Genomic DNA, 26,965 nt, shown 5'->3' on the forward strand with positions numbered 1-26,965 from the left:
GGGGAGGGGGAAGGGATGTAAGCCTTGTTGCTCCAGAAGGTAGGGCAGGATTAGAGTACTGGAGTGGTCGCCCCATAGGGAAGGTATGGAAGGGAGGTGGCTCTTGGCATGGGGTCACAAGGTCCATACAAGGAACAAGATCTGGACATTAGTCCAACCCTCCGAGGGGTCACCTCTTGAGAAGGGTGTGGGGGGGGGGCTTTGTTTTTCTTCATGGAGGGTATGGGGGGGCTTTTATTTTCTTTTTTTTTTCTCCCTCTTCTTCTTCTTTTATGCCCTTGCTCTCCTTTCCTTGCAGGACCTCTCTCCGGAAAAGGATGTGCTAGCTACTCCTATGGTTGTTTATGGCTTCGGTTAATGTAGTATCATATAATGTGAGAGGTCTAAATACACCTAGTAAAAGGTACAAGGTAACTAAAGATTATTGGGCGGGAGTTGTCTGTTTACAAGAAACACATATTACACATGCCTTAGGGATCAAGTTGTCATCCCGCCTTTTACCTACGTTGTTCTATGGTGACTCGATATCGAGTCATTCGCGAGGAGTGGCAATTGGATTCAATAGAAATATTAGGTTTTTGTTAAGGGAGCAGCTGGCAGATCCCGAAGGGAGGTTCCTGTTTATTAAAGGGAAACTATTTGATATTGAATGTACTTATGCTAATATCTATGCTCCTAATAGAGAACCGAATAAGTTCCTGAGAAAAATTTTGAAAAAAATGATGATATTTAAAGAAGGGAGGCCTATTGTAGCGGGAGACCTTAACATGGGGTTAGACCCATGTGTGGATTCATCAATGGGGCATTCCTATCTCCCACCACAATGGCAGAAGGAAATTAGAAGCATACTGGGGGAATGTCAGCTAGTGGATGCTTGGCGGGTCAGACACCCAAAATTAAGAGACTATACCTATTATTTTTCAGTACATGGCTTCTACTTAAGGACTGATTATTTTTTTTTTTAGAACATCAACTACTAACTTCCTTAAAGGATGTGACTATTAAGCCCATTACCCTCTCTGACCATGTTCCAGTGGTGGCTCAGTTAGATTTATTATTAGCAGTACCCAGAGAAAGGGCATGGAAACTGAATTATTCGCTCATTCAGGACCCTAAGATAATTGAGAAGATAGAAAAGGAATTGGGAGAGCTTTTTTGCTATTAATGAAACACCAGGGACCTCGTGGGCCACTCTGTGGGAATCGCATAAGGCCTATATGAGGGGGATATTAATAAGTATTGGGACACAAAGAAAGAGGGAAAAGGAGGAGAGAAAGAATCAGCTACTTAGGGAAATTTACATTTGGAACAAGGAACTAGACCTAAAGGTATCCTAGAGCAGCGAGAACTTATTGAGAAGAGAGGGGAACTAATGGGGCAGGAGACAAAAAATGCATTTCATGTAGTCATGAAAGAAAAATACCAATGGGGAAATGAACCTGGGAAATGGGTCATCAAAGCAGTTAGGGAGAAAAAAAAAACGCATCCTATATCTCCAAAATTAAAAAAGAGAATGGTTAAACTGTGTATACATCCCCAGATATCGCTCAGGTATTTCACTCATATTATAGCTAGCTTTATAATGTTGGACAGAAAGAGGAAGGTAGGGATCTGGCTGTGAGGGAATACCTGACTTAGCTTGATCTTCCAAGGCTACCTAGGGAAGAACTAGGGGACTTAGAGGCCCCAATCACACATGAAGCAGTGGGGTGGGCAATAAAGAACATCGCCCTGGGGAAGAGCCGGGTCCTGATGGGTATTCTATTATGTATTTCAAAAGGTTTCAAAAAGTCCCCAAATTATGAGCATATTTTAACACAGTGGGGAAAGGAGAGAACCTAAGAGAAGAGTCTCTGCTTGCTCACATAACTCTTATTTTGAAGGAAGGGAAGGATCCTATGGCATCGACAAGTTACAGACCAATCTCCCTTTGAAATACAGATATGAAAATCTTCGCTAAAATTATAGCAGAAAGATTAAAACTTTTATTGTCAATATGGATACATAATGATCAGGTAGGTTTCATGCCTGGATGGGAGGGAAGGGACAACTGCCTTAAGTCACTCTTTTTGATCCATGAAGTGGAAAGGAAGGGCACCACGATTGTGTTACCGTTGGTGGATGTTGAAAAAGCCTTTGACAGGGCTGACTGGAGTTTTATGCTAGAAACCCTGAGGCCCTTAGGTATTGGAGATAGTATGATGAAATGTATTTCAGCCTTCTACTTTCACCCAATGGCAAGAATAAGAGTAAATGGCACTCTGTCCATCCCTTTCTAATTACACAATAGGACTAGACAAGGGTGCCCCCTCTCCCTGTTCGTTTTAGATTTGGAACCTCTATTAGCTGCAATCCATAAGAACCCAGATATTAAAGGGGTACGAGTGGGAAATGGGTAATATAAGGTGGCCGCATATGCGGACAATATATTATTTTATATCTCTAACCCTAGGTTAACACTACCAATAGTGCTGGGGGAATTGGGGAGATACAGGAAGCTATCAAATGTCAAAGTTAACACAGCTAAATCAGGGATCCTGAACATTACAAAATCAAGAAGAGAACAACAGGCAATCCAGCCCAAATTCCCTTTGGTATGGTGTAGAGAGGAATTGAGCTATCTCGGTGTTAAAATAACTAGATCCTCAGCGACTCTGTATAAGGCCAATTATATACCTATATTGAATAAGGTGAAGGAACAACTGAACTCCCTGAGGTATAGACCCCCTTCATGGTTGGGCAGAATAAATGCATAAGATTTTTGTAAAATCTTACCATAAAATCTTTTTCTCTGAAGTCCATTGGCAGACGCAGCCTCCTCTTCATCAGCTGCATGGGTTATGCTGCCCCCTGCAGGAGTAGTCTAGGCAAAAAAAAATGTACATGTACACGCCCACGGGGCTGTCCCCACAGGCATAACCCAACCACACTCAGCTCAGCAAACACGTTTAGTTGCAAGCAGTGAAGAAAAAAACATCCCCAAATCAGAGGGGCGGGTGCTGCGCCTTTCAATGGACTTCAGAGAAAAAGATTTTACGGTAAGATCTTACAAAAATCGTGTTTTCTCTATCGTCCATTGACAAACGCAGCCTCATCTTCATCATCTGAATGGGACATCCCAAAGCAGTGTAGGCATGAGGGGTGGGATGAATGCAACCAGAAGTAACGTAAACTCCAAAGGCTAAACTTAGCCAACTGGGTAACATGAAGCTCAACCAAACAACAGGAGCTCACCCAAGAAAAGACCCCTAAGAGAAACAAAAAAACATTCTCTTACAAAACAGCAGCCTGCAAAAACTTGCACCCAAAACAGGCATCCGAAGATGTCAACAAATCTACCTTGTAGAACTTGGTAAAGGCGTGCACAGACAACCAAAGACAAAGAGAGAGTAAGGTTTTCGAAAGGACTCAGTAACCGTCAGATAAACTCTTATCGCCCAAACCACATCCAAAGAATGCAAATCAATTTCATTGGGATGCTTAGGCTTAGGACATAAGGTAGGCAATACGATGTCTTCATTAAGATGAAAATCCGACACCACCTTAGGAAGAAAAGATGGATTAGGTCGGAGGACCACTTTATCCCTGTGGACCACCAAATAAGGCGAATGACAGGACAGTGCCGCCAACTCAGATACTCTGCGAGCAGAAGTAATAGCCACTAGAAAGGCAACCTTCTGCGACAAGGAAGGCAGAGAAATCTCCCTAATATTCTCAAAAGGAGGCTTTTGAAGAACAGACAAAACCAGACTGAGATCCCATGGAGGCAACGGGGATCTCCTCGGAGAAGCAAGATGACGCAACCCTTGGATAAAAGTGCCAATCAAGCTATTAGTAGCCAACGGACGTTGGAAGTAAATGGCCAAGGCCGACACCTGACCTTTGATAGTGGCCAACGCCAAGTGCTGCTCAACCCCTTTTTGTAAAAAAAGCCAAAACCCTAGCTATAGAAAACAAGCAAGGGTTCAGCTGCAGCCATTCACACGATGAAATGTACGATTTCCACGTACGATGATAGATCTTCCTAGATGTCGACTTCCTGGCCTTCAAAGAGTAGGAATCACTGAGTCAGAAAGACCTCTATCCTTCAATACCTTGCTTTCAACAGCCAAGCCATTAAAGCCAGCGACCGTAAAGCAGGATGGAAGATCGGTCCCTGAGACAGCAGATCTTCCTGTAGAGGAAGTCGTCATGGAGGATCCGTGACCATTCTTACCAGGTTGTGTACCAGGACCGCCGAGGCCAGTCTGAAACCACCAGAATGACCGGAATGCCTTCCACCGCCACCCGGCAGTAAATCAGGCGATACTGGATCCAAGGAGCCACCAGAGCATCTGTGGCGTTGGCCAGAGGATCCCAAGACCTGGCCACAAACTGCTGGACTTTCCTATTGAGGTGAGACGCAAACAGATCCACCTCTGGAGTCCCCCACCAGGCACACAGGAGGTGAAACACCTCCAGATGAAGGGACCATTCCCCTTGATCCAACACCTGACGACTCAGGTAATCCACTTGCCAATTCTCCACACCCGGAATGTGGACTGCGGAGAGAGCCGGAACATTGGCTTCCACCCAAACCAGAATCTCGGCCACCTCCTTGGCCGCCAGGACACTCTTGGTGCCCACTTGATGATTGATGTAAGCCACAGCCGTGGCATTGTCCAACTGTATTTGAACCAGAGAACTGTGTAGCCGACTTGTCAAATGGAACAAGCAAAGCTTGATCGCCCTCAGCTCCAGAATATTGATAGGCAAGGTGGACTCTTCTGTCGCCCAAGTCCCCTGGGCACAGAGCTTCCCCAGCACTCCAGCCCAGCCGGACAGGCTGGCATCCGTGGTGGCTAGTGTCTGGAACAGCGGCAGGAAGGACTTGCCCTGACACAGAGCAGGAGATTGTATCCACCAGGATAGGGTCAACTTTGTGAGATGACTCAAAATAATATTCTGGTCCAATGACTGAGGGTCCCTGTTCCATTTTGACAGAATCTCTTTCTGCAGAGGCCTGGAATGAGACTGAGCAAATGGGACCCCTTCAAAGGTCGACACCATCAGACCATACTTAGGGAAATGGGAACAGGAACTAGAATCACCTCAGGACGAAGAAAAGAGTAAGAAAGTGCTAAATTTAGCCTGCTACTCATCAGTTGATTTAAGGAAAACAGAGATGTACTATAAGTTATTTGCTAAGTGGTACCTCACCTCACAGAGAGCTTAGAGATTCTGTGCAGAGATATCCCCAACTTTTTGAAGGGGATGTAATATTTGTGCATTTGTGGTGAGAGTGCACAAAGATACAAGTTTTTTGGGAAGGGATTACTGGGATAATCCACCAGATTACAGGAGACTGCATCCAGGTGGACACTTGGACTTGCTTGTTTCACAATATGGAGAAAAAGGCGACAATATATAAAAACTCTTTAGCGCCTCACCTATTGAATGCTGCAAAAAGCCTGATACCGGCATTCTGGCGAGTGCCAGAAGCCAAGAGTATAAGGGATTGGGCCGTAAGGGTGGATTAGGTGAGATCCATGGAAGAAATAATATTGTTAGCAGAGGATTCCTGTGGGAAATATGGGGGGGGGGAGGGACTAGATGGAATTAAAAAAACGGAGGAGTATATAAAGATTATGGGTGTCTAAAGCCGATAGGGGTTACAGCTTAGGAGGAAAACACACCTGGACCTTTGAGGCCTGAGTTAGGGTAGGAAGATATAGAGGTATAAGGAAGGGGACCTTTGGAGATGACCAATGCAAACCAGTGGGTGACATTGCAGCTCCCGGCATTCAACTTCTTTGTGGAGTGCTCCCTGATACAGGGGACAGAAGTTTCTGCATTACATGACAGAACCAGAGTTTATAATAAAGCCTGTAGGTAAAATTAATATCTCCTATACATGCACCGTTTAGGAAATATTCGTTTGCCTGGCAGTAGGTGAAGTTACCGGCCCATGCGTTATGAAGGAACGGCATACTTGTATAATGCAGAAACAGCATATTTGAGCCCCAAAGGCTCCACAGCAATTGAACATTTTTGCTAGTACAAAGATTCTTAATAAAAAGAAGGAGGAAAAGGAAGTTTGCTTCTCTCAGAATGGAGAGAAGTTGTCTGTTCTCCTAAGGACAATGGCAAAAAAACTAGTGTTATATTGGGCTGTCTTTCTGACTACTTTTCTTGTGTTCTGCAATGTACAAGTAAGTAAGATAATTTAGTTTAATTTATTATTGTACTTATTATAATATGTAATGTAATACCATCCGCCAATAAAGATTTTGAATGGCTGTATTTAAATTGGATGTATAATTTTATTAGAAAAGCTTAGTTTATTAACATGCAATAGTACCAATGCATTCACACAGCCTTTAGCACCCAGACCACACTGCTTGGAAGAAATAATACAAACAGAAATAATTGTACAGTACTCTGAATTCAAACTAAACTCAAATAAACATTAATATAACCTTTAATGTGACAAAGTATTCCCTGGGCATTATAGGTTATCCAAGAATATGATGCTTTAATTGTTGCTTTTAGCTGCATTTGTGACTGAAGCCATTTTATTAGGGATAAACCTACACTCTGACATGTGTTTATAAATTTCAGTTTAAGCTATTGAGCTGTGTAAACAACAGGCTATCATGAAGCAAACCAGCTATGGAGACTGAGGGAAAAATGTGAAAAAGAGGCTAGAACTCCACCTGCTGCCTGAATATAATACATAACTATATGCAAAGTTTCATATTAACTTTTAATAATGTTTTAGTCTTCAACATAAAGTAAATGTGTACAAAACTAGGAAATATTCCTTTTAGGAACAGAAAATAATGATTTGTTCTTTATAATATAAACAGAGGCTTATCAGAAAAACATTACAGAATTATCCATTTACATGGTACTTTTCTCACAGGAAAACAGGCTGTATCCTATTTCGTGGGAAAAATTATCTTACATTTCTATCTATCTCTAAAAAACAAACTCCACTGAAGTCTATTGGGAAACCTGAAGATGCAAAAAAAGGATAAAGTATCTGTTTTCTGAGGGAAACCTAAAATTTAGCTAAAATCACACATCTCACAAATGAAGTGAGTAAATAATGTGAGTAAATAACGATATACAAAATGTTCTCAATATATCTTCCATATCACTGCATAGCTTTCTGGGTGGCCACTAGAGCTACTTGCTATAAAGACAGGAAGATATATTTACCTGAAATGAACCCCTGAGCCTTCGTAAAGTTTTAAATTCATGACCAAAGCAGTTACTGCAGACCTTTATGTCGACAAGCACTCTAATCAAATACTAAATTTTGCAATCAAAATACATGCAGCTTGGTTAAAATGGAAAACACATCATTTGCCTGTAGTTATCTTAACCACTTGCCCACTGGGCACTTATACCCCCTTCCTGTCCAGGCCAATTTTTAGCTTTCAACACTGTCGCACTTGGAATGACAATTGCACGGTCATGCAACACTGTACCCAAACAATATTTTTATCATATTTTTCACACAAATAGAGCTTTCTATTGGTGGTAATTACCACTGGGTTTTTTGTTTTTTGCTAAATAAACAAATAAAGACTGAAAATTTTGGGGGGAAAAAAACACTTTTTCATAGTTTGTTAAAAAAAATTAGCAAACAGGTAATTTTTCTCCTTCACTGATGTGCGCTGATGAGGCTGCACTGAAGGACACTGATGGGGTGGCACTGACGAGGTTGCACTGATAGGCTGCACTGGTGGGCACTGATGAGGCAGCACTGATGAGGAGGCCCTGGTGGGCACTGATGAGGCTGCACTGATAGGCAGCACTGATGGATGACACTAATGAGGAGGCACTGATGGCCATTGATTGGCAGCACTGATGGACACTTATTGGCAGCACTGGTGAGCACTTATTAGCAGTACTGGTGGGCACTGATAGGCAGCACTTGTGAGCACAGAATGGCAGTACTGATGGGCAGTGGTGGGACTGCACTGATACTTAGGACACTGATAATCAGTGGACTGATTATCATTGTACATGTCCCTTTTACACAAGCCGGTTATCAACTCTCTTCTCCTTTCCCCATGCAGTCAGTATAGTGGGCACTGATAGGCAGCACTGATAAGTGGAAATGATGGGCACTGATAGGCAGCACTGATAGAAGACATGGATGAGGAGGCACTGATGGGCACTGATTGGGAGCACTGATGGGCAGTTATTGGCAGCACTGATGGGCAGTTATTGGCAGCACTGGTGGGCACTAATAGGCAGCACTGGTGGGCACAGATTGGTGGCACTGTTGGGACTGCACTAATACTCAGGACACTGATAATCAGTGCCCTGTTTATTATTGTGCATGTCCCTTTTACACAAGCCAGTTATCGACTCTCTTCTCCTTTCCTCATGCTGTCAGCATGGTGGGCATTGATGAGGCTGCACTGATAGGCGAAACTAATGAGTGGCACTAATAGGCACTGATGCTGTCAGCATGAGGAAAGGAGTGCTAATAACCAACTTCTGTTAACATCCATGATCAGCTGCGGACACTGTGATCACAGCGATCCCGGGAAGACATCATCTGATGGCCTCCCAGAACTTACCGGCCACGCTGTAGCGGGTCATTCGGCTTTACTGCAGTCTGCAAGTGGTTAAAAAGGATAGGCTCCATTCAAAGTAATGCAAATCAAATCAAATCAAACCTTCCTCTGACCTGCCATGTGTACTTCTTAACTGAATTTAATGGGATATTAATGACCTAGGGACTGACATAGGAGGGAGAAGCCCAGCCCGTGACAGCATACCTGAGTCACGCTAAGTGCGGTGGTGTGCCGGCAGTAGACTGCATTTGCATATCGCTTTTTTACCATTGTGTACATTTTTGTGGGGTGTTTTAAATAAAGTAGCAAAACGGTGTACACTATGTCTGTGCCTTTCTGTCCTGTGAGCGAACCTCGTGGATTGGTTCAGGAAGTGGATGAGAAGGTTACGCTGTACTAACCGAGGAGGATTCAAGTGGCGAACCCTAATTAACAGAAATAGTGGGATAATATTGATGAGCGTGTTGTAATAATTGAGGCGAGCAGGCCCTTCACCTGCTGGTCGGTGTGCACCTATTGCATGAACTGTGAAAACATGTGGTGGTTTTTGTTATTTGATTTTTATTACTTTTGGAAGTTGGATTATATAGATTTTTGAACACATAATTTTTGGACACTGGACTTTCTAGAAAAATATTTTTCATAATATGCTAAGGTGTTTTTGGTATATACTGTGGATATTGCTGACCTGCATTTTTTCTACAATCCAAATGTACATTAAACACAGGAAAACAATGCTTGTGGACATCAGCCCTTGCTAAGCTAAAAAGAAAAACTCTTTCTAGCCAGAGAGGTCCAGAAGCAAAGCACTCTGTCTAATTATGAGAGACAGAGTGCTTAGATTCACTTGCCATAGTCCTAAGGGACTCTTAGTGGACACTGGGTTGGTGCATTTCAACCCACTTACTGCTAAAGTAAAACATGTCACATTCCTAGTCCAGGGTTCAAATAATTTAGAATGATTAGCAAACAGCTTTAAGCCCCATACACATGTACCGATCGTCGGCCGAACGATCGGCCGTCTTTTGTCCAGGGCTGTCGTGTCTGTTGAAAACTGCAAAAGACTGCACACGAATTTTGTCGGCCAACAACAGCCGACTGCAGAAGTGATGTCATGTGATGGTAACTTTCCGTGTGTTTTTTCTTTTCTGAGCATGCCCAGTCTTGCAAATCTGCTCATTGTCGGACAAATTCTGTACTGACTGGCGAACAATCGGCCGTTCTGGTGTTGGCCAACAAAAATTTTAATGCCTACACGACAGATTATTTTCGTCTGAAAGCGCGCTGTGGCTGTTGGAAGCATCATACTAACAAGCCTACAATCGGCCGATCGGTCGAATATTTACGGCCGACAATCGGTACGTGTGTACGGGGCATTACACCTTTGGGGCTTGCACTTGAGCAGGACTTAAAGTATATTTCAAAATAATATTTTTTTTTAGTTTTGGATAGAGTGGAAAGGGGTTTAAAACCCCTGTCAGGTTTCTATTGCTAACTGTGCCCCCATTAGAGAGATTCACCCTCTCTTTTTGTCCTGTTTACCATTATCATTGACAGTGAAAGGAAAGCAACCTCACATTTTGGGCTATCCCGAGAACAGTAAGAGATGGGAAATCCTCTGTGTACACTAGATATGGTGACAACCAGGGATTCCCTCACTTTGAATGTATTTCCTCCCACTTCTTGTTGTGGTTTTTGGGCAGAAAGTGAAGGGAGATACCCCAACGGAACACATATGACAAAAACAAACCTGGCAGGGATTATAACCCTACATAATTCTATTCAAAATAGAAAAAAAAAAAAAGTTTTGCCTTTACTTCTACTTTTAGTCCCCATTCACACTAGCGCGACTTGTCAGGCGACTGGTCGCCTGACAAGTTGCAGTGGGTCGCCTGCCATTGATTAGCACAGGACCCGTTCTAATAGGAGCGACACAAGTCGCTCCGACTTAGAAAAAGGGTCCTGTACTACTTTGGGGCGACCTGGAGGCGACTTGCATTGACTTCAGTGATATGAAGTCCGTGCATGTCGCGCCGAGGTCGCGGTGCACTTCACAGGTCGCCCCGGCAAGTCGTGTCACCCCTGTGTGAATGGGCTCTAAGAAGACTAATAGGTTTAGTCTAGAAAAATGTTTACTTCATGCTCCTGCTAATTCCAGTATTTACAAATTTAAACCAAATAGGTAGGCAGTAGGGTGAAATATTTTAACATATTTGTAATCCTCAAGTGAAATTTTGTATGTCATATGTTGGTTATATTCATATGATAAATATACAAAAAGGTGCACATTTCTATAAAGACAAACGTGTATATAAGTTTAAGAAAATTCTGTAGCATATGAAATTTACATTTTATGTATTTCTAATTTTGACAAATTCATAAAAAACTATAATAAATAATATGCCAAACAAAGGAACAGAACTAGTAAAAACCTTTGTTTTAAGTTGTTGAGACAAAGTACTTGATATATAACATCATACAACTTTAAATATTATTAAATAACATATATTAAATAAATATAAAAAAAAAAAATTGGACTTAAAATATCCAAAAAATGCATATTTATTCAGGCAACCTAAAGGTGAATCTTCTAGGCAGTTTTATGACACAAAAGAAGTGGTCTTGCTGCCCCCCTCAGGACCAAGGGTATCCAAAAGGCACTACAAGAAAACAACAAGAGAAGGGCGCACCGACCTTGTGCATTACCACTTAAAAGTTTATTAAAATCAAAGAAGGGTAGCGTACAATATACTCACAAACGTAGCATATGAACAAGCATATAGGAAATGGGCACCGCTCGCTTCCAGGACACTTCTCTACTGCTGGATAGCGTGAGTGGCGATTTTGGCTCTGAGGAAGAGGGTCCTCCCTCGAAACGCGTAAGCCACATCAGGTTTTCAGGACGCCATCACGCTATCCAGCAGTAGAGAAGTGTCCTGGAAGCGAGCGGTGCCCATTTCCTATATGCTTGTTCATATGCTACGTTTGTGAGTATATTGTACGCTACCCTTCTTTGATTTTAATAAACTTTTAAGTGGTAATGCACAAGGTCGGTGCGCCCTTCTCTTGTTGTTTTCTAGAAATGGGAAATCTCCAGGCAAGGGATTTGTAGCATGGATGATACAGCTCAATAAAGTTTATTGAAACAAGTGATGTCATCAGTATATGGACCCTCACTCTTGGAAATGTATTCACAAAAAGTGAGGAAAGGTTCCAGTGAACGCCCCCTCCACCTGGAATGCCTGCAGTGGAAGGAGGCCACTGAAACTTGAAGCCATGGGGTTTCAGTGATCGTCATACCTTGTCATGTTAAACAATCCAAGATATTATACACATGGATGTATCCGTGCTCTAAAAAAACAAATTAGAAATATATAGCAGCCAGCATTACTTTGTTGATAACAAAAGAAATAACAAAAAAAGTCCTTATGCAGAGCTAAAATAAACAGTCCACAATGTATGATGAAAGAAAGAGATGAGACCCCGCACCAGCTTCAGTGTGAGTTAGCAGCACACCACACCACAGTGTAAAGCTGATCTCCTTACCAGAAGAAAGTTAATCCGAGCATGTAATAAAGGTATAAGTTCAGCTTCAAAACACAGATGGATGGCTCCACACCAGGATGTAGCTAGAGGGAATCAACCCCGTCACTCAGGAAAACAGTATCGGAGCTCCACATCAATCAACCAAAAGGGAACACACTCCACAACGTGAAACTCCTGATCACAAGTAGTTAACTACCATATGAAAGAAGAGGCGCATAGTGAAGTAGTTCAAACCAAAATAAGGATTTATTAAAAAACTACCGTATTTATCGGCGTATAACACGCCCCGGCGTATAACACGCACCTAAATTTTAGGGCAGAAATTTCAGGAAAAAAGCTGAAATTTAAAATAAACAGCTTTGAACTCAGAACATTTTTTTTAAATTAAATGTAGTCTTACCTGTGCCCACGAATGCAGCCTCATCAGCGCAGTGTCCTTAAATGCAGCCTCGCCAGTGCAGTGCCCATACATGCAGCATAGCCAGTGCAGTACCCATACATGCAGCCTTGCCAGTCCCCATAATTGCAGCCTCGCCAGCGCCAGTGCCCATAATTGCAGCCTCGCCAGCGCCAGTGCTCATAATTGCAGCCTCGCCAGCGCCAGTGCCCATACATGCAGCCTCGCCAGTGCCCATCATTGCAGCCTCGCCAGCGCCAGTGCCAATAATTGCAGCCTCGCCAGCGCCAGTGCCCATAATTGCAGCCTCCCCAGCGCCAGTGCCCATACATGCAGCCTCGCCAATGCCCATAACTGCAGCCTCGTGGCGCCCATAATTGCAGCCTCGCCAGCGCCACTATACACATCACTTTTAAAAATGTCCAGAAAGCAGCGCCGAGAGGTAGAAGGGGGCGGGCGGCGCTGAGGAGAAGGAAGGACGCGCTCTCATCGGAAGTCCCGGCGACCGATATGATTGACATTAGCATAGGAGGCGGGACTTCCGATGACAGAGCGTCCTTCCTTCTTCTCTGCGCCGCCCGCCCCCTTCTACCTCTCGGCGCTGCTTTCTGGACATTTTTTTTTTATATATCGGCGTATAACACGCACAGCTACTTTTTCCTCCATTTTTAGGAGGAAAAAGTGTGTGTTATACGCTGATAAATACGGTACTTACAAACGAAGAAAATAAACGAGAATCAAAAAAATCATGCATAGCCACGGATCGTAGCATGCTTGTGTCTCAAAGGGCTCGTCTTACGCGTTTAATCAAATAGGACATCGTCAGAGGCATGCATGTTACTTGGGAGCTCTGGAGCCTTTAGTACTCTAATTTGCAAATAGGAATGTCAGTTCCTGGAACTGAGATGGGCCACACACCCTAAAATACTTTACTATGATTATAGCTTCATTGAACAACAGTGAAGGGTAAGAGGTCACAAAAGTAAGTGTGACTTATAGAAACAAAGGTCAATATTTGTATATCAGATCTCTGAAACCTAGGGATCTCTAATATGCAAACAATATCTGGCATGCAGGAAGAGGCAGAGCCAAGTGTAGCTTCAGGAACCAAATTCATCATCTGCATAATAAAAGAAGTAAGGCTTCAGAGCCCTTGGAAAGTTTTACAAGACATATGAACATTGGTGTCTGTTTTACGTATAGGCCTACTGGTTTAACGTTAACACAGGTTTACAATAAACTGAAATAAGAAGCAGAAAACAATTCAGCCTGGGTTTTTTAACTTTCCCAACATGATTGCATTATCAAAGAAAAAAGAAAGTACAGTGCATTAGGAAATTATTCACAGCACTTCACTTTTTCCACATTTTATCATGTTACAGCTTTATACCAAAACTGAATAAATTAATTTGATGATTTTATGTTTGAAATCTTTGCAAATTTAATAAAAATAAAAAATGAAAAAAATCCCATGTACATAAGTATTCACAGCCTTTGCTCAATACTTTGTTAAAGCGTTTTGGCACCAATTACAGCCTCAAGTCTTTTTGAGTATGCTACTACAAGCTTGGAACACCTATTTTTGGGCAGTTTCTCACATTCTTCTTGGCAGGACCTCTCAGGCTCCATCAGGTTGGATAGGGAGTGTCGGTGCACAGCCATTTTCAGATCTCTCCAGAGATGTTCAGTCGGGTTTAAGTCTGGGCTCTGGCTGGGCCACACTAGGACATTCACAAAGTTGTCCCATAGCCACTTCTTTGTTATCTTGGCTGTGTGCTTAGGGTCATTCTTGGAAAATTAACATTCAGCGCACTCTGGAGCAGGTTTTCATCAAGGATGTCCCTGTATATTGCTGCAGTCATCTTTTACTCGATCCTGACTAGTCTCCCAGTTCCTCCCACTGAAAAACATCCCCACAGCATGATGCTGCCACCACCATGCTTCACTGTAGGGACGGTATTGGCCAGGTAATGAGTGGTGCCTGATTTCCTCCAGACATGATGCTTGCCATTCAGGCCAAAGAGTTCAATTTTTGTTTCATCAGACTAGATAATTTGGTTTCCAGTGGTCTGAGAGTTCTTCATGTGCCTTTTGGCAAACTCTTTTGGCTGGCTGTCATGTGCCTTTTACTGAGCAGTGGCTTCCATCTGGCCACTCTACCATACAGGCCTTATGGGTGGAGTGCTGCAGAGATGGTTGTTCTCCTCTCTCCACGGAGAAATGCTGGAGCTCTATCAGAGTGACCATCGGGTTCTCCCCCTTCCAAAGGCCCTTCTCCCCCGATCGCTCAGTTTGGCCCGGCGACCAGCTCTAGGAAGAGTCCTGGTGGTTCCAAACTTCTTCCATTTATGGATGATAGAGGACACTGTGCTCATTGGGACCTTCAATGCTGCAGAAATTTTTTTGCACCCTTCCCCAGATATGTGCCTCCATACAATCCTGTCTCGGAGGTCTTTAGACAATTCCTTGGACTTCACGGCTTGGTTTGTGCTTTGACATGCACTGTTAACTGTGGGACCTTATATAGACAGGTGTGTGCCTTTCCAAATCATGTCCAATCAACTGAATTGACCACAGATGGACTCCAATCAAGTTGTAGAAACATCTCATGGACGAGATAAACCGTTATTTTCTCCCACCCTACAAGACTCTGATTTGGCCACATCTTGAGTATGCTGTCCAGTTCTGGGCACCAGTCCTCAGAAAGGATGTGCTGGAACTAGAGAGAGTTTGGCAAAGGGTCACAAAGATAATAAGGGGAATGGAGGACATCAGCTATGAGGAAAGACTACAGCATTGAACTGCAGCCTTACAGTGCCCATCAAATGCAGCCTCACTCTGCCTATCAAATGCAACCTTATCAGTGCCCACCAAATGCAGCCTCACTGTGCCCATCAAATGTAGCCTCACTGTGCTCATCAAATGTAGCCTACCAGTGCCTGGATCACATAGAGGGGCAATCTCCCTCTGTGTCACTGAGCTTGGATTTGAATTGGCCAGGCGGCCACTGTAACAAAGTCCTGCCTCCTAGACTGGCTTCTATGATACACGTCACACTGATTCAATTTCCCGGCACTGGATCAGTGTGCCGCCTATCACTAGAAGGCGGGACTTTGTTACAGTGCCACTTAACAATGCAGAACCAAGCTCTGTGAAACAGCAGGAGATCCCCGCTGTGTTTGACGTGCACTTCGACGCCCTCTCCCTCCCCTCTGCCTCAGCTTGTGGCACCTGCTGCAGCCATCAGTTTGTGATTAACGCATCACTCTTTGGATGTATATAGTACGCCCAAAGAGCTGAATTGGTTAATGGCCTCAAGAAATGAGAAATACCTTTGATTTTATTGAATTTTTTTTTTATAACAGAAATTAGAAAATATTGTTTTTTTTTTTTTAATTTTCAGTCTTTTCGTTTATATAGCAAAAGAAAAAAAAAACAGTGGTGATCAAATACCACCAAAAGAAAACTCTATTTGTGTGAAAACATTATATAAATTTAATTTGTGTACATAGTTGCATGACCGAGCAATTACCAGTTAAAGTAGCACAGTGCAGAATAGCAAAAAAATGGTCTGGTCATGAAGGGGGTAAAACCTGGTCAAGTGGTTAAAACACGCATGCACAGCTTTGAAAGATCCACACAACCATGTTAACCTACGTACAACTACTTCACTATCAAACATGGCGTGTTAGTGTCTAATCATGTAACAGCTAAGTGGTGTTGCACTAAGAAAAACAATATTTCTCTACCCTTCCATTTTTTAGCTATTTTGTTGGAATAATACAGAACGCAGAGCATACTATTATCACTACAGATGACTAAAAATTACCATTGAAGGTAAAAAAACCTATACTGTATGTTTTACACAGAGTATCACAATGTGCATGGTTTCATATTCTGCTACTTCAAAATGTTTGTTGTAGTATTAAAACCCCTCATTTGCCCTGTACTTTTGTAATGTCATCAGGGTGTACATTTTGTTTTAGAGTCAGTCCTTTGTTTGACGCATTATTATCATTATTATTATACAGCCAATAGCGCCAATATTTTGCGCAGCGCTTTAAAACATGAAGGGAAGATTACAGTTACAATACAATTCAGTACAGGAGGAAACAGAGGGCCCTGCTTGTTAGAGCTTACCATCTAGGAGGGAGGGTCAAGTGATACAAAAGGTAATAGATGTGGGGGAGGAGGTGATGGGGAAAATGAAAGTACAGTTGTTAGGTGGGGACAGGATAGGCTTCTCTGAAGAGATGGGTTTTCAGGGATCATCTAAAAGAAAACAGAGTAGGAGATAATCTGAGAGATTGGGGTAGGGAGTTCCATAGGATGGGGAAAAGTCCTGAATGCGGAGATGGCAAAAGAGCTAGAGAGCAGGAGAAGGGAAGGGAGTGGCAGTAGTCGAAGTGGGAGATGACCAGGGAGTGAACTAGGAGCTTTGTTGAGTCGTTGGTTAGAAAGGGGCGCATTTTTGAGATGCTGCGTAGGTTGAGGCGGCAAGATTTGGACAGTCATTGGATGTGGGACTGAAAGGATAGTTCAGAGTCCAGGATTACACCTAGAATCTTGGCATGCGGGGATGAGCTGATAGTTGTGCCATCGACCTTGACAGAGAGATCAGGGGAAGGGGCACGTGGGGGAGGAAATATTATGAGCTCGGTTTTGGATAGGCTGAGTTTGAGGAAGTGGTGTGACATCCACGCTGATATGTCTGTTAGTATATTAGTGATATGTGAGGAGAGTGAAGAAATGAGCTGAGGGGTGGAGAGATAAAACTGGGTGTGGTCGGCATAGAGATGGGATTGGAAGCCATGGGATGCTATCAGTTGACCCAGGAAGTGCATGTGTCCTTCTTACATTATTGAGCATACTTGGGGCTAGTTTTTTGTGTTTTACCAGACAGATTGCTTATTATCAGTATATATAGCACAAAACATAATTTTTTAAATGTTTAATGCTCATAGGAATGCAAGATATGCATTACTAGTTCAGTTTAGGTTTTGCCCTTGCAGTGCATGCATATGCTTCTCCACATGCTTCTGTATACTCATATGAAAGACACACAAATTACTTTAAGGGCTCTTTCACACGGTCCGCCTCCGCAGGCGGATCCGTGTTGCTCAGCGGGGATCGATCCGCGATCCCCGCTGAGCCGGGCGGATGACAGCTCCGTCTCCGCTTGCAGAGCGGAGAGGGGGTGTCTCAGCACCCGCTGCCCTCTATGGGGGATCGGAGGAGAGCGGACCGCTTGTCCGCTCTCATCAGATCCGCTCCGCTCCGATTACTGAACGGATGGAAAAATAGGGTTTCCATCCGTCCAGATTTCAGCACAGGATCGGATGCGGATGGCAGCGGGTGTCAGCGGAGGTGACCTCCGCTGACACCCGCTGCCCCATAGAGCTGCATGGAGGATCCGATCAGATCCGCCTAAAAAACTGATAGGCGGATCTGATCGGACCGCCCGTGTGAAAGAGCCCTTACAGTTTTTTCTATTTGGGCTTGTATATTTACTATCACACCAAAGACTTACTGTGAAAAAGAGAAGTAAAGTGCAACAATTGTACAGTACAGAGCAGGAAAGAGGCCTGTGTATGTATTGAACAGATATGACTGCCTCATTGTACGTTTATTATTACATGCCTTAAATTACAAGCACAATTCTTAAAACAACATTTTTATCAACATGCTTTAATACGATTTTGTTTACTTCAAGCTGATCTGTTTATATATACAGTATATCTAAAACCACTAAAAAGACTACATATTCACTTTTCCTAAAAGTCCCCTACAGGGCCTCCCCCAAATCCCAGCCAAAGTTGGGAGATATAATTCCACATTTCCTCTAAAGCACCATCTGTTGATTAGACCTGGTATTGTGAACTGAATACTTGTTTCAGATCATTGACTCAAAGTTTTGAAGCAAGAGGGTGCACATGACAAGGCAACAACAGCCTTAATTCCATGGCAGAGTTTAGAAAAGTGTCTATAATTAACCTCCCTGGCGGTATGATTATGTCAGGAATTCTGTACCAAAAGCGGTACAATTTTTTGCATGGAAATTAGGCGTTATGTATTGTAGGCCTACAATTCTTAGTAATTACTGACTTAAACCTGACCAAAACAAGACTCTAGTAGACATCCCAGATGTGATAAATTTGAAACACAAACGCATGAATTATAATCTAATCAATAATATAATTTTATTACATAATATATATATATATATATAGAATGCATTAAGATAAAAAAACCTTCTTGCCTTTACAACCACTTTAACTTCCCTGGCGGTATGATTCTTTCTGATTTTAGGTGCTGAAAGCGGTACCATTATTTTGCATGTAATTCTTAAGAATAAGCAGCCCAAACCAACTATTTACATATGATTTTTTTTTTTTTTTTTACTGTGCGTTCTTCTTTATAACATCTCGGGTATGTAAGCTAAATAAGTTAAAGTATGTATATATATATATATATATATATATATATACATACATACATAAAAAGTACAGTAAAACTGCAGGAAAGGGCACTGGGGGGCAAACTAATGTGAATTTATTTTATTTTGTAATGTATCAGTGTGTTTGGTGTGTTTTACTATTTGAATTTGCCGCCGGTTCCACCCTCCTGCGAGCGCCACGTCGCAGGAGACGGAAGCCAGGGCACAGAGCATCGGGAGGAAGATCCGGCTGCCGCACACTGCCGGGATACATCGCTGGATCCTGGGGACAAGGTGATTACCCTCTCTTCCAGGATCCAGCGATGTTCCTAGCGGTACCCAAAGTGTGGCTCGGGGTTACCGCTTTTGGCACTGAAATTTAACCCCCGAGCCACACTCAGGAATACCGCCAGGGAGGTTAAAGATCTTCTTTTTAGCCCAAAAAAAAAAGGGAATATCTTATGCATTGTACTTCTTTCAGGAATTTACTTGCCTAAAATGGCTGCATTCTCTGCATTAGGGTAAAAAAAATATTCTGTGATCTGCCCCCCCCCCCCCCTCCCAAAATGGACATGGAGGCAGCAGCAGGAGCCATTGGTCAATAGAAACCTGTGAGGAGGGAGCTGGGGGGGGGCGGGGCAAAGCCACGTTATGTGTGTCAATGTACACACGTAGCCTAGCTTGGGAGCAAGCATGCGTGAGTGCCCCCATAGCAAGCGGTTTACTATGGGGGTAGTCAGAAAGGACTAGGAGACAAGAGCGCTGGCGGAGGACCACAGAAATGGAGGTTCTAGGCTTCTCTGTGCAAAACCATTGCACAGAGCAGGTAAGTATGACATGTTAATTATTAGAAAAACAAAAAAACAAACCATTAGAATCACTTTAAGTCAGGAAAGCATGGTCGGGTGCTGCTGATTATTATGAGCTAAGAGATTCCCATCTACCAATATTGGAAATATTTGGCAATCCATGCCCAGCAACGGACAACATATCCTCTCTATAGTATCTAATATTAGAGGTCATATAACATTGTAACTTTTCAGCTTCCAGTAGGTGCGTTTTGTGGCAAACCTTTCCCTGTACGTTCATATATAACTGTCTCAACTTGTCTGACAGCTTAGAATCACACTGTAACAATTTCAAGGTGAGTGATGTGGAACAAGTGGTTAAAGAATGTTTCCTCATTATAGCATATACAGATGACAAATGTTTGGGAGAAAATATTTCCCTTCATTAACACACACGTAAAGGGTAGAGCAGGAGATGCTTCAGCTTTTAAAGTGGAACTGCAACTAAAACATTTTGTTTGGAGTGGAGAACGAATACAACCTTTATCTATGTTACTGCCTGTGCCACTACTTTTACATAAGCAATAGTCAGTGGGAAAGAAGGCTTAGAACCTCAGACAGGTCTTTACTGATGTCTGTTTCCTGTTGAAGGAGTTTCCCCTATTTTCTGATCTGATGATCATGGACACCGGAACAGAGAGTGAGGGGAAACTCCCCACTTTGGATGCAAACAGCAAAAAAAAAAAACTGACAGAGATTTCTTATATTTCCTCACCCTATCCAAACTTAAAAGACAGACTTTTTGCTTGAGTTACACTTTAAAAGGTACCCGTAAGATAATCTGGAGGTTTTACCATTGCAAAGCAAGCAGAATAAAAAGGCAGAGTAAAATCAATACCCCAGACCTCTACATCTGTTCCTGGTCAGTACCTCTGAAAGTGTTAAAGCCACCTGATGAGAACAACAGACAAGACAACCAGCAATTTCAAAAGGAGAGGTCAGCGATGGTTGCATCAATATTTTCTCCAAACAGATTTCCTCCAATGTCCAATGGAGCTTAGAGGAGATGGTTAGCATTGCTGGACTAACCAGACTATATATTTGCTGCACAATTATTAGGTTTATCTTATTGTTTTTGAATTATTAAAAAAGTACATGAACTGTAGGGTGAGGGGTGATTCTACAAATAAAGTATACTACAATAAGGCAATTCAGACAGCAGCAATAATTTAGATAATTTTAAAAATTTAGAATGGGCAGTAACCCTAGCGATCACATTTTAGTTTGCTGAACTGTCCATTGTTTTTACACAATGCAATATAAAATTACAGCAAAATGTAATTCTGACATTTTTTTTTTCCTAAACAAAAACTGAATTTTGTGCCATTTACACTCCTCACAAAGATACTGTACTCCTCGTACAGTATCTTTGGTTGTTATGGTGCAGACAGCTACCATTGGTTGCTAGGACTGCCATCATTCTAGCAACCTATGGCGCTGTGCGGCCTACAGTGTCTAAGCAACAAATGAGAAGGGGGAAGGTATTGGTATTGGGGGAAGGTATTGGGGGATGTAAGGGGAAGGTATTGGGGGATGTGGTTGTCAGGCAGCAAAAATGGCTGCCAAAGGTGGCATCCACCCCTGGCACAACCCTGACTTTAACTCACAGTTTTTATTAAAATCAATAAAAGTAAAAAAAGATGAAAGGATTTATAGAATAAATATTAACAAATTGTAAATAAATCTAATATAAATCATATTTACCTTATTTAACAATAAATGCATTCTTGCAATAATTGGACAAAATAATGCATTAGCATATATAAAAACAATACGACGTGTTAAAGCGTAACTCCAGTTTTGTTGAGAAAAAAACATTCCCCTCTGGGTGATCTCTGTACATTACAGGGGTTTTAACAAACTCTGTTGTAGATTCCTACCTTTTGTTATTCTGAAGAAATCATTGTTTGTTCCTCTGTGCTGAGTGGGACAAATGGGAGTGGTTTCATAATTATCTATCAGCTGTGGCAGCTGGAGGGCTCTAATGAGGAAAGGTGCTGGGCCTGCATCCCTTTAGACGTGTTCCTATTGGGAGTATCTCACCAAAAATGACATTTTTGTTGCAGGGGATGCCAGAAATCTGACTTGTACCTTAGGCAGAATTCTGGGAAAATTGGTGAGCCAATCACACAAGCAGGAAATGATGTTTCTGGGGTGTGGTCAATACACATTCTGTGTACAGAACAGCTCCAGGTAGCCATATTGCATTGCATTTTCAGAAAATTACAAAACAGCTGCAGATGGAAAAGGAAAGGTACTTTTTAATAACATTCAATTACAATACGATTTGTGTTGCAATTGTGTACACTATTTGTTTTTTCTTTATTTGCTGATTTTTTTCCCCCACGAAAGTGGAGTTACCCATTAAGGAAAATGCTTTTTTAAATGTGCCGACACTAGTATTAAAGTGTATGTACTGAAGTGTTTGGAGATTTACCTTCACTAACTGTAACAAAAACAAAACTGCAAGTTACAGAAAATATTCTAAAATGAGGGGAATTCCTTTCTTCCCCCATAACAGGTGCCTCCGTTGGAAGATTTCTCTTCACCTACTTTTGGCATTTTCTATTTCTCACCACTTTCTGTCCCAACGAATATGTTCACCAGTGCAAAAAATAACTGAATCTCCCCAATGGGGAAAAACACAACACTAAACACATGACAGAGGGTCTAACCCTTCCAACTCTATCCAAGAAAAGTTTTGCCTTTGCATACACCTAAATTCACACATATAACAGTCCTAAGCCAGGTAATGCTTGCTCAGCTCACAAACACATGCAACATCAGTTTCAGAAAAACATGGCTAAGAAGAGTGGTAAATCAGGTGTCATATTGGCAATCGCATATCAAGTACTGTATATGCATTATTACTTTTGCAAACTTACAAACTGATACAGATGCGTGTCTTTTCATTTATATGTCAATGCAATAAAGGTTTTGTAACACAAATATATATATATATATATATATATAACCATAATGCAAGGACGTAATCTCCATATATTGCAGCATTTTCACTTGAAAATCCAATCTTCATACAAAATCCAAAAAACATAAAGGAACTGTACAGTTTCAAGCATAACAATGCTCTTCATGAAGCTGTATGTGAACATCGACTAGTATAAGTTCACTAATTATCTATCAATGAACTAATATATATATATATATATATATATATATATATATATATTTATTTATTTATTTTTTATTTATTTATTTTTTTTAGCTACAGAAAGCTTCTGCTTATTACTTACCCTTGTATGTGTCCGAATGTGCATCTTTAATCCGTCATTCTTACTGAAGGCTTTGTCACAGTAAGGACACTGGTAGGGGCGCTCACCTGCAAACAAGATAAGCATCACAATTACCAAATGTACTCCATGGCTGAAAAGCACTGCCCTCACACATCAGGAAAGCACAGCATGACTTTGTCAAAGGAGGCACATTTTTCTAGCCTGAGGTTCATGTTCATTTACGAAAAGAGTTAAACAGAGAGTGAAGATCTGAGCTTTTAAAAACTTCACATAAAGAACAAAAGAGCACACTGGCTACATGCTGGGCCAGATCAAAGCACCACTTCTAGCCGCCTGATGTTTCCTAACAACATATGAATGCATGCAGAGATATGCAAGGCAAATATGACAGTCCAGTTAATGGGTGAATTATGAACCATTTTGTTGTGGCTGGAATTTTTATTCAGTGTGGTGCTTTGATACACACTATTCGTAAAGGGTGCTAACATCGCTACACATCTGTTGAACATTTCCACCATCTGGGCTGCAGCCATCACATTTAATTACTGTAATCAAATCCTCCCCCTACTCTATATTTAACTAACATTGTACATTTACTTAGAAAAATGTACAGTAGTTTCAAGTACAATATTCAAATAAAAGAAATTGCAACAGAGTTCATCAACAGCAATTTGAGGCAAAACATCCAGGGGATTTAATAAAACACCACAAAGCAGCAATCATATGTAAACTGTGAGCTAAACACTGTAAAATTCACTATGGTGGTATAAGATCCTTTATTTTCCTCCCAGTAGCACAACAAAAAATTAAGTGTCTTTAAAGTGAAACTGTGAACATTTAACAATGGGATCTGTCATTGCTGACTTGGCTTTGAAACATGCAGACTCTATCATCTGACACTATCATCATCTCAATTCGCTAACCTATTGAGTCACTGACCTGGAACAAGCATGTAGCCAGCAAATTCTAAAAGGCAAATTTTAATCCTCTGTACTTGTCAAAATCAGAGGCTCACTAGATAATAAAGGCAGGATTAGAATGGTATCATAGGATTCCTCTTTTTTTTGCACAGTAGTCCCCATACCTAAAATGTTGTCCTACCTTGCTCCCAAGCAGAGAAATCTTTGTCATCAGTTGCTGGCTGAAATATTTTTATGTTCTGGCAACCAGGAGGAAGATTCTGCAGTAGTCCCTACTTCACCTGCTTGTGCAGGCAAGCTATGGGTGGACATTTTGGGGTGGTAGGCAGAATATGGCTGGTGACATACTAGCTCTGTACTGATAGAATGTGATTCGATGCTGAGCTCATAATAAAGGCGCAGAATGTAAGTAGTGGGTGGAGCCAGGCTGGCAGAAGACAGATTTTAACTAAGTCCCCCCAATGATTAAGGAAACACTAAAATGATTAAATCATAGCTAATGGAGCTAAAACTACAGGGGAGTTTTTAGGACACCAGTCATTCTGCAGCACAAAGTGTTGGTAGAAGCGCCCAATCTCCTGGACAAGAAGTGCTGTGCTGACTTTCTATAATGATTACAAAAAACAGAAGAATATTTTTAATTTGAGTTCACAGATTGAAAAGGTAAAAAAAAATATATATATATATATATATATATTCTGTTAATATTGAGAACATTTTTTTGCCTGGAGATGAGCTTTAACAGTAGTTATCCTTTAACCTCCTGTTATATGGGTCATATGCAACTTTTTCTTATCAGTCACGTAAAGTATATATGAATCTACAACTGGTAAACAAGAGTCGAAAAAGGGAAGAGGTGGACCTTTGTCTTATAAATATATATTATATAATATATATTGAAAATTATTTTTTAATCTTGAAGGTGGGGAAGGGATAAAGTCAGCCATGACTTCTAAATCTAAGACTGGAGGCTAAATGCTATGACCTTCTTTTTTAGGTATACTAGCTAGCCAATTCTCCAACTCATACTTATTATAACTACTGATTCCAAACACAAATTATTGACTCATAGGGTTTGATTTACTAAAACTGGAGAGTGCAACATCGGGTGCCGCTGTGCATGGTAGCCAATCAGCTTCTAGCTTCAGCTTGTTCAATTAGGCTTTGACAAAAAGACACGGGAGCTTATTGCTTTCTTTGCAGAGCATTACCATTTTTTTCATTCCCCAGTTTAGTAAATCAACCCCATTGCTATTGCTGTCCCAAATAAAGCTAAAGATATCACTAAATATCACATTTAAACTTTTCTATACTGACTTCAACCTGAACAAGCAAGAATGGAGAGAAGGATCACTCTACCTAACAAATTGCTGGCACATACAGACATCTCAGCACCGTTGTGTGGGGATAGGGGATGGGAATTAATGCTTCTACTCTAGTTGCATTGACTCTTTGGGCGATTCTGAAGAGATGGAAAAATAGGTAGGCTAATATACTATATGGTACTTTTACTGATATGGGACTTTACTGGCTGATATTTACTTCAATGCTTTACCTAGGTAATATGTGATTGTATTTAATTCAGGCAGTATTGGTACACTTCATGTGTTACAATTTTTAGGATAGAATACATAAACAGGGTTATACAGATATGTTATATGTAATAACAACAATGAAAATATATATATTACATAGATATTAACCGGAAATACATGTGTATAATATATAAACAACTAAAATATATGAGGAATTGTTGAAAACAGCAAAAATAGGAGATGGAAAAGAAAAAGAAGGGGGGGGGGAATAAAGAAGAGGTGGATTAGGATATGCTGGATGGTGCTAATAATTCTTTGTTTCACTTCTTTAACATTCAGAGATGAAGTTTTCCATGCTTATGCAATGGCTTGTCACGTGGCCAAAAAAACAAGAAAAAAAAAAAGGTATATTTTCTCTCGGGTAGTATTGGTACACTTTGCTTTATACTGAAAACCCACTGAAGAAGTTTTCTTTAGAATATATAAAAATTAAAATAGGGTACTTTTCTTAACATTTATTTAAATTTAACTTAGGAATAGTCCTCTTTTTAAGATATGTATTTACAAGTCTGAAGATTATTTAACAATTTTTTTTTTTAAGGTTATTGCTAGGTTTACTAAGTCCAGACAATGCTAGCATACTGACAGCAGACCTGGTGATGTTATCAGAACTCTGTTTATCCAGTTGAAGATGTTTCTGTCCCATGGTTCAGACCTGGATAACCCTTATAAGATCCAAGTCCTTGAGTGTCGATTCCTGATACATACAAATTGTTGGTTGGAATCTACAGAGGTCAAGGTATTTTCTGATGAAGGCAGACCCATGGGAATTCCCAATCTGAACTGTGAAGATGATTTATAGTACCGTCACAGCTGATTATTCATAAAGGGAACACATGCTGTATTTAATGTTACTTTTTAAGACTGCTAAAATGTATAGCTAACTCAAAGCATCTACATCAACCTAATGTTCACTACTAAGAAAATCATATTTTTATTATATGGTTAATAAAGTTACATTTTGCTTCCATATGCAGGTAAACCTAGGAAAGGAAGTATATGTTCCTATAGAAGGCACATACTAAGATGTTAAAGCAATAATAAACCCAAAAAGAAAAATGTAATATATTGCAGCTTATCAATCATTAGATGAGGTGGCTGCATTTATTTTATTTTTTTAGACTTTTTCCCTCTGTTTTCACCTGGTATTCTGACCACTAACACATCTCCTGTATTAGTGCCCCCACTCTGGATGAAGAAACACAGGGGGCATAGCAGAAAACACCATTGTTAACCTGGGAGGAATGTTAGATGTACTAGCAGATTTAGACACATTAACAAATTGAAGCAAAATCCCAGCTCAAACTGCAGTTACAGCAACAGTTTTATTCCTTTTGGGATAAAAGTGTTACATACATTAATATAAGCTGATCATTGTAATCACCCCTGTCAG

The 26,965-nt window shown here is 41.2% G+C and overlaps 1 protein-coding gene across 1 annotated transcript in view; it reads right to left on the bottom strand.

The window, feature by feature from the left end:
- Positions 1-26,965, bottom strand: part of PRDM5 (PR/SET domain 5) — a 306,280-nt gene that overhangs the window by 51,048 nt on the left and 228,267 nt on the right. Inside the window, exon 14 of the mRNA XM_082253594.1 lies at positions 23,058-23,143. Coding sequence (XP_082109720.1) covers positions 23,058-23,143 — 86 coding nt within the window. The remainder of the gene's footprint in view (positions 1-23,057; positions 23,144-26,965) is intronic.

The sequence above is a fragment of the Pelophylax lessonae genome (assembly GCF_965119305.1).
Source record: "Pelophylax lessonae genome assembly, chromosome: 1".
Classification (NCBI taxonomy): domain Eukaryota; kingdom Metazoa; phylum Chordata; class Amphibia; order Anura; family Ranidae; genus Pelophylax; species Pelophylax lessonae.